The sequence below is a fragment of the Numida meleagris genome, chromosome 4, assembly GCF_002078875.1.
Source record: "Numida meleagris isolate 19003 breed g44 Domestic line chromosome 4, NumMel1.0, whole genome shotgun sequence".
Taxonomy (NCBI): domain Eukaryota; kingdom Metazoa; phylum Chordata; class Aves; order Galliformes; family Numididae; genus Numida; species Numida meleagris.
In genome coordinates this window covers 62525886-62538921 of record NC_034412.1, presented here as the reverse complement: position 1 = coordinate 62538921, position 13036 = coordinate 62525886, and the positions used below count along the sequence as shown (strand labels likewise).

General features: G+C 44.6%; 1 protein-coding gene across 3 annotated transcripts in view; it reads left to right on the top strand.

The window, feature by feature from the left end:
• ANK2 (ankyrin 2) overlaps positions 1-13036 on the top strand; it is a 347429-nt gene that overhangs the window by 117330 nt on the left and 217063 nt on the right. The window contains exon 1 of one of the 3 annotated variants that reach the window (XM_021394059.1): positions 1224-1367. The exons of the other annotated variants lie outside the window; for them this stretch is intronic. Coding sequence (XP_021249734.1) covers positions 1287-1367 — 81 coding nt within the window. The 5' untranslated portion in view covers positions 1224-1286. Of the gene's footprint in view, positions 1-1223; positions 1368-13036 lie in introns of those variants that run through there. 3 annotated transcript variants of the gene reach the window in all.

Genomic DNA, 13036 nt, shown 5'->3' with positions numbered 1-13036 from the left:
GGTGTTGGGTGCATTAAGGTGCCTCACCTGCTTACTGCTAGGTATCTGTAATGAATATGGGTCTTTGAACAACATAAGCTAACAGCAGCTGTGGTTAATGAGCATGTCAGCCCTCCTTGAGGTTGTGCTGCTTTTGTGGCTCTTGTTGATAAGCATTGGATGTACATATCACAGTGCACTTTTTCAAGTATGTAGGTGCTGTCACACTGTACACTTGATTTCACATGGAGTGGTGTGGTGGTGTTACTGTTGTGTGTGTGTGTATGTGATACAAACAAAAAAAAAAAACAAAAATGCATCAGGTGAGAAATGTGGGCAATTATGGGCTAGTTTCTTAATAGGAAATATCCTACTTCTCTTTGCAGTCTAGCTTTCTAGCTTAAGACTGCTCAATTCCCCCTGTGTTTTCAGGGACTTCTGTGACAATGGAGCGTGCAGAACTAGAAAACTTCCATAATGAGACTGAAGCTCTTCTAAATGTGTTTTTCATGTTCCTTCCTTATGCTTCAGAGCCTGCACTTGGCCAGGACTGCCTCCCCTGGGCACTGACCTTCTGACTACCAGTGACTCTGTGCTTTCGCTAGGCATCCAGCCCTCAATCATAAAGGTCTCTCAGGAACATCTGCTCCTTTTTGTGGATGTCACAGAGTCCTTCTGCAGTTCTGTTGCAGCCTTCTTTTCCTTTTAACTATAAGCATATAGTTAAAAAGTAGGCTTAGGGAGCAAGGGCTGGGTGCTGCCTTGGGCTGGGTGAGGCATGGTGTTCTTTGGCCTCTGTACGCTGCTGCACTGTACCTTCTGTTTGCAGGAGAACTGTGCGGGCTTGGACCGTTCTATGTATGTACGTTCAGAAATCTCAATTTTTTTTTTAGTTTTTCAAGAAACGTTTTCATAAAGACAAAGTGCAGAACGCATCATTGCTACGTAATTTGACAATCTGCCTTAACGCATGGGCCGTGCCTTAATGAGAATACACAAGTACCGGCGCAGGGCTTAGCTGTGTGAGTGAGAAAAAGGGCGGGAGCAGCAGCAGCGCTGGCTTCCCTTGCTGACACGTGCACCGAGAGCACGAAGTGGAAGCAGGGCGCTCTCGCACGCGTTTCCACGCGCGTGGCCGCCCTACCACCCGGGGAGGCCACCGAGCTCGGCACCGCCGCTGCCGCCTGCGCCCGCCCCCGGCCCGGCCCCGCGGTGCCGCCCCCGGCGGGGGCTGGGCGGCGGCGGGAGCGCGCCTTGCGCTGCGGGAGCGCGCCTGGCCGGCCGGGAGCGCAGAGCCGCGCGGCAGCATGAGCGAGGAGACGGCCCCGCGGAGCGACGGCGGCGACAGGGGCAGCGGCGGCAGCCAACGCAGGAAGCGGCCCAAGAAGGTAGCGCGGGGCGCGGGCGGGCGGCTCCGGGGCCGCGCTCGGTGCCCGGCTGGCGGACGTCGCCCCGCGTTGGTAGGGGAGCGCGTGGTGGCGCTTACCTGCGGCGGTGCCGGCTCTCCTCGTGCGCTTCTGCCCCTTTTCTTCCAGAGCTGCGCGGGTCTGTGAGGCCGTAGGCTGCTTTACCGCAGGTGTTTCATTAGATCGGGTTACGGAAGGGGATGCGCGGCGCGCTTTTGTACCAGCTGTAGTCATCCGGCGGTGCTGGCGAGGAGCGAGCGGGTGGAAGCGAAGTGGCCGGCCACACCCAGTCGGCGGGGCACCTGCTGCGCGGTTCCAGGCGCACGGCAAGGGATGCTTGGCGAGCTGCGGTGTGCACAGCGCCTTCAGCCCCGTGCTTGGGGTAATTTCTTCTTAGCGGCTCTAAGAGGAGGCAGCTGTTCGTTTGTGTGGCATCCGTGTGGCTTTTCTGTCCCCTATAAGGGGAAAGATGGCTGTTCTGCATAATTATGACAAAACTGTTTTGGGTTATTTTCACCCGCGCCTCAGTCATAAGAGGCATAGCATGAGTTACCCCATGGAGATGTGTGGGGCTGCGTGCAGGGTGTGGAATCACTCCGATGCAAGGAAGAATGCAATCCATGCAAAGTGCGTTCACTGATGAATTCTTCAGTCCCCCCTTTGGTAGAACTGGCGTTTTATCCAACATTGTACACGGGCAAGATAAATCCTGACAAATCGGAAATATCTGGAGCTGCAAACAGACACTTCCTCAGGGACTTCTGTAAGGGTTTTGACCCGGTGAGGGTAAGATGGTTTGTGGTAGATGACATTCAGGCCCTGTTTTATCACAGAGGAAGGATTCTGTGTAAGTGTAAGGACGTGAGACAAACCAGTCTAAGCAAGAGATTGAACAAAAACGTCCTCACCCCACCCCGTTGTGTTTGGAGTATTGCCTGGATCTCCACACAGCGGGGGATTTTATGTAGCATCTTGGCTTTAAATATAAGCACAGCAGAGTGGTGGGGATATGTCTGCTTTGTGTACCGCTGAATGCTAGAGGTGGAATCGGAGGGGTTTGTTTGTGTGGGTGCCTACGTCTGTACGAGGGAGCAGAAATCAGATGATCAGTTGTGATAGCCAGAGTTTGCATTTGGCTGCTAGGTAACCTGGGAGCCACCTCAGGTTGGTGGGAAGGTTTTGAAGATCTAAGAAACCAATGTGGATGTTTCCATCTCTTTTTTTTTTATCTATACATACATGGTTTCTTCTTTTTGCTATTGTTTCTAAGTGAAGCAGCTGAGAGTCTCTCAAGACTGAAACACGAGAATACAGTACTCTGCCGCGGAAGGGTGCTAGGAAAGCACCTCTTACACAGAGCCTTCATATTCAGAATCTTCCAACAGCTGATGCATCTCCATTTACTGAAAAGCTGAATTAGTGCTTTTGAGTCTTTTCAAAGTTATCCTTTACAACCATTTACAACAAAGCAGTGTGGACATAGTAGGTACTGATGCATCCAGTCTGGTAGTGGCTTAAGTCTGCTGAAACTTGACCCTTGGTGTCTTGATGAAGAGACACCATTCCAGGCTGGAACATTCATTTTTAGGAATAACTTTCTTAAAACCTAAAAATCAATAAATTTGATCATTGTTATTATTTTTGTAAAAGACAACCTGGAATAGTGAAGAGTGCTAGAACTCCAGATGGATGCTGTTTGTCTGAATCAGAAAGCATGTACTTGAACTCAGCTCCGGCACATTTTGACTAGGTAGGCATAATTTCTTTCTGGAGCAGGCGTGTGAGTGCCATGTGCAAGAGCTCCAAACTCAAGAGGAATGCAGCCTGTTTTCAGGTCTTGAACTACTTTTGCTGAACGAAGCTGCATTGCACCATCCAACATGCCCTCTATCTGTTCTGTGAAAGTTGATCCCTTTTGTGAAGATAATTAAATATTAATTGAGCTAGGCGAGTTTGATCTATGTATTGGGAGAGGCAGAGGGAAGTGCATCTCAGATACAGGATTCAGCGAGGTCATCTTATGTTCCAGGAAAATGTCCTAGCTAGGAAGCAATGTAGGGTTTTCCCTAATTTTTGGCAATGCCCATCTTTTTTTCTATGTGCACGTGCTTTAAAATGGAAAGGTCTCAGTGTCATCATCAGTGTCAGGACAAACTGAATGGTTGACATTTTCTTAAAATAAATTTAACCTGTTTAGTGGTGTTTGTAGCTTTGTGAGCAGTGGGCTGCCCTAACAGGTCTGTGACTCCAGCTCTAGGGTTACAAATGCAATTTTCCTGCAGTACTTCTCTGTGGTATATCTGGAACGTTGTGACCTTTGATTCCAGGAAGCCTTATGCTGAATTTCTGCCTTCACCTAATTCTAGTGTCGGAGAGTGTAAGATTTGAACTGGTGGATGTAAGAGTGAGCAGGACTGCCTACTGGTCATCACGTAGCAAATTAGGCATATACCTGTTATCCAGTACAAAAAGCACTGCTGGATGGCAAAGGAGCTTCCAGAAATCTCAGATCCCTGCTGCACTGATCATAAAGCATGCCCCAGTGAGTGACTGATGCAAAAATAATGGGACTTAGTTTATTGAGGAATTCCACTCTTGTCACTTGTGTTGCTCATTCTCTAAGAGAAATTAAAAGCCTGGAGGCAGGCTTATACTATGAAAGACCTGGAGGCAGTTGTAGTGCTGATTTAAAGGAAGATGCATGTGACTTCTTCATCATCTCTTGTTTTTAATGCAGCTGTAGAAAAATTAAAATGGATGCAGTAAGTGAGATAATTTCAGTGGAGATATGGAAGATCTATACCAGCTAATGGAATCATTACTGTGTATAAGCTAATGCTTTTAATTAATTTTGATTACTTAAAACTGTTCATTCCATGCATAAGGTAATTCAGACCCAGTTTGGAATATGAGTATAATTTTGGTCGTCAGGGCTTAAGGACAAGAATGGATACCGGTGCAAAGGACTGCTAGAAGAGAAAGCCTCTTGTGCAAAACCTAGAAGAGCTTGACCTGTTTAGTGTGCCGAGCAAAAGGCTGAGGGGAAAGGAAAATTAGGTTCTTCAGCAGCCTTCTGATAGGTATAATTGGGTAAAGAATCTAGAGAAACCCAATTTATTATGAACGGAATGGGATTTCTCTAACATAAGGCTGGACTGGATTCAACTTGAATCCCCCTTCACTCCAAGATCCTGAGTTTTCACTCATGTTGTTTATGTTGCTGTAATGATTTTATAAAGCAGTTTCATTGATAGTAAATGTGGGCTGTTAAGTCTCTTTAAATGATAGTTTACCAGGTTATTTCTCCAGCTGTGGAGTTTAGGTGAATATTGAATGCCTCCAGAAAAAAAAAAAATGAACCAGTGTGTGTGTCTCCCGGCGATCAGTATGGAGACTTGTATAACAACACTTCCAGCCTGCTGGGTGGCACTGCCTGCCAATTACCTTCATTTCACACTTGCTGAGACCTGCTTAGTCTTCCCTAGGTGCTTCTGTTTCCTTCACTATCCCATTATTACTGGTGAGAGACAAACAGCTGTGGCAATACTACTCTTTGCTTTGCTGTTGATCCATCTGAGATGAAACTAGTGTGTTGTCTCTTCCAAGAGAGATCACATCCTCTAGTTTTAGGAGAAATATCTTACTTAGCTATGATGCATTAACCTGAACAAGAATGAGCTAATGAGGGAAAAACTCAGTTGTATTAATTTTATTAGTAGTGTAGCTTTTGGAAGTCCAGAAGGTTTCTCCTTTCAGCTGAACCAGCTGCAGAGAACTGGAACTGCCTTAGTTTCAGTTGAATTAATCCAGTTTACATGAAAGTAAACAAGGAGAGAAGTGGCTCCAGAATTTGCTCTGGAAAGAAGAGTATAGAAGGAAAAAAATGCAGTATTTATTTCTATGTCATGGAAGTAAGAAATGGATTTGTAAAAGTACAAAAATCAAACCTGTTTTATTCCTAAATATTTGCTGTCAGGTAGAACTCCACTGATATTCTTGTGTTATCGAGGTCAGGTGTTGCTTGTTCCCTTCACCTCTTCTTCCCATCACAAGGCTTGCAGCACATCTTGTGCCAGGTGTAAGACTGACATCATAGCTGCAAGTGCTTTGATGGAATGTCTTTTCTCCTTTCCTGCTTGCCCCCTGGAGCTTTTGTTGCTCTACGTACTGGTAACAAAACAGGAAGGATGTCCATGTATCTCAGGAGGAGATAGAGCCCCTCAGCTCTCACTGGTTGCAGCAGAGCAGCCATCACTTGGTGATTGCATCAGCACAATGCACACCGTGCCTCTCTCACTGCCACCCCATGGTGGTTGACACTCTGGGGAAATAATTTCAATTTGCAGCAGCAGTGAGGCAGGGAAAATAATGATGGGAGATACAACTGAACATCTGAACTGTAGTGTCTTGTGTTGTCACTGTGGTTGTTTTTCTAGCATCATAAAGTGTGCAAGACAGAGAGAATGGATGAGCCCAGCCACGCTGCCATGAGCATGGCTTTGTCCTAGTGCAGGTGGGAGGAACAGAATCACTGCAAGTGTTCCTGTGCTCTGCTGTGCTGAAGGAATAAGGAATGCAAGTCTTAGAATGGACTCAGCTACTTATAAGGTTATATTTATTCATGTCACACTTCAAAATTAATATATACGTTGCTCATAAAACTGTTTGAAATTATTTTTAATAGAGTAATAGGTGGATTCCAAGAGATAGGGCTATTTTAGCACAGTAGCAGATAATATGCAGATAGTGCAGGCACTATGTTTCACAGATTAATTACTGCAAAGCTAATAAGGAGGAAATATCTGCCTGCTGTGTACCTGGATAAGAGTGGTGAATTGTATACAGATCTGTGTGAAGCGTTGAGCCTGCATCTGCTTGATGTGCATTCTGGGCTTCCAATTTACCAGTCACAGTTTCTGTTCATTTTCACAAATGTTTGGCAAACATCAATTGAGTCAGAGAAGCAAGTCCCTTTTTCCGTAGCAAGCCTCCCTTTCTCCCTGTAGGGTGCCTGAGGCTGTCAAGCACCGCACATACTGTGTCTTCTGCTCGCGTCTCTCAGCCGCATACACATTTTGGCAGCTCCACTAAGGCATACACTGTGCTTCTGGGGCAGTCTGAAGCTGCTGCCCTGGCTCTGGGGATGTTGGGTCACTGCTGGAGGCAGCCTTGGGCTCTTCCTTGGCACCTGCTGCTTATGCTGCAGTACGAGCGACGGAGGAGTGTCTGCAAGAAGGATATTGGTTACTAAGAAGACCTGGTGTTTCTAAATATACCCATAGTGAGTGCTCAGTCGGGTGTTTTGGAGGGTTTTGGTTTGGTTTTTAGGCCCTGCCTCGCTGGTCCAGCTATTTGGTGCAGAGATACATCAGCAGCCTCTCTGTCCCTATCAGAGATGCCACGTTTTGTGTCCCTGCCTCCGCTGGGCATGCTATGTTGATGCTTCAGATGGCATATCTGGATAGGAAGGTTTTCTCACTATGCAAATTGCGCATTGATGCTGACATACACAGCAAGTAGATATCTGGGCTAGACATGAGGAGCCCTGGAGCTCTGAAACGTGAGGAACAGAGGGAGGCCGAGAATAAAATAAGATGGCTGGAGGCTCTTAATTCCTCATTTGCTTGCAGGAATTAATTATTTCAAAATCTTTACTTGCTGATTAAGTGGGTTTCTTTTGTCTTGAAGACAGAAATTGCTGAGCTGAAAGTGTGAACCTACTGTCATTACTCTTATACTGTATAGGAATAATACACAATTTCCATACTTCATGTTCAGTAGAAATTTGCTGTACCATTATTCATTCAATGTGATTCTTATCTTAGGTTGGCTGCATTTTCCCACTGACTTTCCCCTTGATTGCTTGTATTCTTACACCAAATGAGATGTGGAGGAGAGAATTAAGAGATGGACCAGTGTTTCAGGCTCCCTCAGATTAGCTTACTACTTGGTGATGCACTGAGTTGCTTCAGGTTGTGCTTCTGTAAGCAATTTATTGTTGAAAATGTACGTAGCCAATTTTCAAATTCACCTTTTTATTTTGTAAGTGATAAGTTGGTGGATAGAAATGTAGTGTTCTCCCTTTGCTTGAGAAGAAAGAGGCAGCATATCCTTACAGGCACTGTAAGGCACTTATGGTGGCATACATTCATTTTCCCCAAACCTTGTTGAAATAATTCTACTTGAGCACAGAGCAATTTGGGGAGAGAAGGTAGATGCCTATCTCATCTTTTCTGTGGCTGTGTCCAGCTGGCTTGCATTTGGGCTACATGCAAGTATGCAGTTTGTAGCCCACTTATATTTTCACTCAGCCTAGCTCAAACACAAAGGAACATTTAGTCCATGAATGAAGTGCCCTCTGGAGAATAAGATCGGCTTCTAAGGAAATGGTAAGGTAAACTGCAGTAATTGTAGTTTGAAATTATTTTTTAGGTTAAACATCATGTAGGTTTCTGCCACTGGCTAAGTATTTCAGATGTGATTGGTTGCTTTTATTTGTTTCATCCAGTCTGTGTTGGCATGTGCTTGTATGCTGCTGTAGTACTGGGTCTGAACAGAGTGTATGTGTGTGAAGTGGCACCAGGAATACGCAGATGTCTGCAGCAGTTCAGGTTCATGAGAGGGTATATCTGCTAAGAAGCTGCTAAATTGTTTCACTCCTGGGATTCTTTGTAAGGTGGTGTTTGAAGTATTTGCTGGTGTAGTTGAGGCAGTGAAGAACATCAGTGACAATTTTGAAATACATAGAAAGTGGAAATACAAAGGAAAGTGGAAACTGACATTTATAAACAAATTTTATCTTTCCCATAGAAGATAGGGTTCCAAACCTCTTTTGTCTCTCACTGAATTAAAAATGATGCAGCCTCTCTGCCACCAAAAGCCGCCTAGTCCCTCATTTTCTGAATGCTTTGAACATCTAGTACATCTGGCAGCTTTCACCATCAGAAAGCAGATGTCAATGTGTAAATGTCAAGGAACAGTGGCAGCTATTCATCACGCAGACCATTCTAAACATAATCTGACTGTCCTGGTAGATAGATAGCTATGATCCCATCAGAAAGTGAACGAATGGGCATGGAGGTCGGGAGAAGCGGGCTGTGCTGTGCATGTTGTCATGCTGTATCTCAGCCTGTCTGTGCGTGTTGCCCCAGTCCTGGGGGCTGAGCGCAGCAGGCCCTGTCCCTGCTGGGTGTTGGTATGGGTTTGTGGTGGGCAGTGGAGGCTCTGCCAGCTCTCATCAGCTGGGCTCAGCTCTCTAGTTGATGTGTGCCTGTGGAGCAGAGCAGAGCGTGGCTAATATCAAAAAACAGAAGCGCTGGAACGGGTTCAGATTTTCCAATCCATCTATGATTCATGCTTGTTAGCTTTGAAACACCGAAGAAAGGCGCTTTATGAGCTGGCATTTCTGTGTGTGCTGTTTGATTCATGCTGATCGAGCGATGACCGTGGTGTTTCCAAAAGGAGTGACTGGTTGGGGTGGGAAATGCCTTCTGCTCCAGTTGATGAGGTCGCTGCCCAGCCAGAGACCTGCTGCTCGGGTTAAGAGAGCGCAGTCTCCCTTCAGTTCTCAGAACCACTAACAGTGGCTTATTTTACGCGAAACACAAGTTGTATGGGTAAAGTTCTACAGTCCCCTTGGTGCACTTCAGAACTGATTAGGAAGTGTGCAAGGCTCCTGCCCCTGCGTGCATGCTGCCCTCCCAAAAGGACCAACACAGCTTCAGTTGTTGCATTTATTTTTAGTTAACTGCTTCTAGTGGTGCAGGAGGTGTTATCCAGGGACACCCTAGCGCTTGCGATCACCGTGGCTGTATGGAGGTCTAAGTGCTGGGGGCTTACAGCTATTGGTATCTGATGCTGTGTGTCCATATATGCCTCTCTCCCTCCTGGCCAGCGATGTCTGCTCTTCTCACAGCAATGTGAGCAACAGAAGCAGCAGGCGATGGCTTTCATTTGCAGAACAGCTGCCATAAACTCATTGCGCTCTAATATAAGTCATAAGGTGTGGGATTGCTCCTTTGCAGTGTGAGCTGAGGAGTCTGGCCCACTTGGAAGAAAGTTGACAACGATTAGGACAGTGGTGTACAAAATGCCTTAACTGGAGAGTGTTGTTACAAACCAGTGCTGAGCACTTCTCAGCTCTTGCGTGAATGGTACCTCTGTTTTCGCAGTGAGTGAATGAAAGAATCCCAATGCTGGAATCTCTTCTGTTCTACTTGGTTTCACCCAGATGAAAATGAAGTGTTTTTAATTAAAAATTAAAACAAATTGTTAAATGAAAGCAACAAATGCAATTAATAGAAGTCCCCTTTTAATCTGCTCCAATTGAAGTGAGAGTGATCTCGGTGCAAAACAGTTGAGTTTGAGTTGGTGAAGCTTTCTGTTTAGGGTGTTGATGCTGGAGATGGACACTAGTGGATTGCTCACGTAAGTGCTCTTTGGACTTGGCCTTCATTTCTGTTCACTCGTTTGCTCTTTCATGAGTAATAATGTGCCGATGGAAAAAAATAATCTGGAGGGAACAAATGGAGAACGTTTTGCTGGAACTTTCTGTGAAAATGGATTTATAATCCATATATAATCTCCTCGAAAGAGAAGCCCTAGTTGATACACAGGGGCACAGCACCTCAGACTGGCATAGCTTCCCTTCCCTGAAGTCTGTTAACACAGCTGTGGTGTTTGTCACATTGTTTAAAAAAAGGTTCTGAAAACGGAGGGGTTATGGTTTATTTCCTCTGTTCACTTTCAAGCCTGGGGCCAGCCTGACAGGCAGTATGAGCTGGAGCTGCCAGACCTGCCTTGTCCTTCTTGTGAGAAAGATGAAGTAATTGGTCTGGGTGTGTGCTACCTTCGTCCTTAGAGTAGAGGAGACAGGATGGGAAAGAGATGGAAAAGAGCAGCTGGAAGGGAGAGGTGGGGCTGTTTCTTATGTACTAGTTTCACTGCTTGACTAGAGCATCAGAGAGAAATTTTTCTCTATAACGTATGTACTAAAAAACCCTTTATAGGAACAGCAAGAAAATCACATAATTATTTGGTGTTTTTATTTTTTCCTGTCTAAAATGTGATTTTTAGGGAATACAAATGAAATAGACTCTGGCTTACATTACTGTAGTGCATGGTTCAGCCAATTGAGATTGGGGTTCCATTCTAATATAAACTCATTTTTGCAAGTAACATTTTTCATCACTGCAGCTAGTATGCTGTGCAGGACAAAACTGGCGTTGCTGCCTCATGTTCCAGTTGGTCTCTTTGCAGTGGTTCACACAGAGCAGCCTTGTGCATAAGTGCCAGAGTGAAAGCCAAGAATCCAGTGATGCTCAGCCCCTGGACTGCAAACCTACCTCACCACTGTGTGAATTGTCAATAATAATCGAAGCAGGTTAAAAACAGTGCCGCCTTCAAGTTTAAGGGTGTGAAAATAAAGTGCTTTAGGTTTTATTTACAAGAATGTATAGTTCAGGATACTCTCTCTTTCCTCTGTGAGTCCATCACAAGCTTTCCCTCTCAACACTTCCTTTCACTAAAAGCAGCGTCAATACTGGGGTTGAGTTATTTAGAGTGTCAGAGCTTCCCACTTCCCCACACTGCTTGTCCATTGAAGGAGAAGGCAGAGCAGTGTCCGTGGGCAGGATGCTGGGGACAGGGCATCAGCCCTCTGTGTCACCATTTCCAGTGTTGCTGCTGGTGTGCGCGTGGCTAGTTTTCCAAACGTGTGGGGGAATGAACCCACTTGGCACTGGGTTCATTTGAAGGTGGGATAAGAATGGTTAATGTAAATCAATGAAAATATATATTATTTTCCTTGATAGTTTATTTTTTACAGTTCTTTGCTCTCCATGCACCGGACTTCTCACCTGAAGACATTTTAAGCCCCGAGTCTTTTCTCAGAGGTCACACAAAGTATTTAGGGACTAGTTCCAGTTGATTTTAAGATCAGAATTTTGAGATGTGTCCTGGAAAATGGACTCTTTTCTTAGCTGCATTTAGATAAAAAACATAACCACTTTGGCAGCCTGAGTCAAAGCTCATTGAAGTTAATAGAAGAAATTTCATTGACTTCAGTGATTTTTCAAAGACTGCCTTTTAATGGCTTTGAGATTCAGCCCAGCAGGAGCAGGCTGAATATTTCCTTGTTTACCATTAATGTGTATGGCATGTAGCTACATTAGCACCTGAGTTAAGGCTAATTTTCAACATGCTTAGAGCTTGGATTGATAAATTCTGGGACCAAATCTTTAATACTTTTCTGGAATACTTTTCCTTGTTACTTAATAGAATTTATCTGGTTAGCTTTATTGCAGTAGTAATCACACCCATTAGTGTATATTGATGGCTGTAGAAAATACATAGTAACACCAGTCTATTTCTGAGCTTATACAATAAAATTGAGCAGATGGGTACCTGTAGAAGCGCATGGATAAGTATCGTACCAAATCAAATCAATTCGGCTTTAAAACAGAAAAGCAGTGCTCAGCTATGACCTAGATGAATCTCAGCTGTCAGGATCTAATTAGTTCATCCAGTGTAGCTTTGAAGTGATGCAATGTATGGGTAGATTATTTATGCCAGATGGGATTAAAAAAAATTATTCTGGGAAGATTTTTTTTGTCATTTTTAAGAATAATACATGAAACAGCTACTCTCACTTCTAGCTGCCCATCACCAGTTCTTTTGTATTTTGCTTTGCCATTGTCAAGACCCAGGAATACATTACGTAGTACATAGTGAAGCATGCCTCAGTGCTCCATCATGTGTGGGACTAAAGCATCTTGCTCCTCTTTTAAGGCATCACTGAACCCATAAGATATGGTGGTAGTAGAGTTTCACTGGGTTTTGCTGGACCTCCAGTCAACAATCAGCAAGAATAAAGCTGGGTTCAGACATGAACAAGCACACTGATTAGCTGAGCTGTTCTTTGGCTGGAAGTTTTTTCATTGCCTAGGGTAGCATCGTTTTGATTATTGATACTGAGGTCAATATATGAATGCATGGTATTTCAAGCAGTAAGGACTGCCTTTGTAAATTTCTACCAGACATCAATATAAAGTTTAATATTAAGATTAGCACGATGTGATAACATTAACATGAATGAAATCTGAATGGAAATGTAGGGATGTCAAAGTATTATTAGTAAACACCAGAAATAATTATAACAACATAACGAAGTTTCAAAGAATAGCCTGTGCTGAATGGAAGAGTGAACCCTTTAATTCAGGGGCAGAGGAACTGTACTCTGAAATGCTCCCTGCAAAGATAATTTGGCCTCAGAAAAGTCTGATCGTACTGACAGGAAGATTGGTGTCCAGAACTGCACTCTGCTGTTGACCGTGGGTGAGAACTGTGCCAGTCTGGAAGTGCTGGGCAAGGGCTGCTGGTGGCACCGCTCCCAGTGGGTGCAGTTTGGCCAGGCTCTCTGGCTTCTCCAGGACTGGCATTCTGATGCATAAGAGTTGCCAAGAAAATACCAAGTGGGGAAAACTCTTACAAAAATTGGCGAGGGTATCCAGTGTGATCATAAGGAATGAGAAACTCAAAGGCAAATGAATTACTGTGCCGATAGCTTTTTAATGTAGAAAAGAATACATTTTTATTCTGGAGAGGATGCTGCCATTTACAAATTTTGCTTGCATGCATAAGGTCAGCCTACA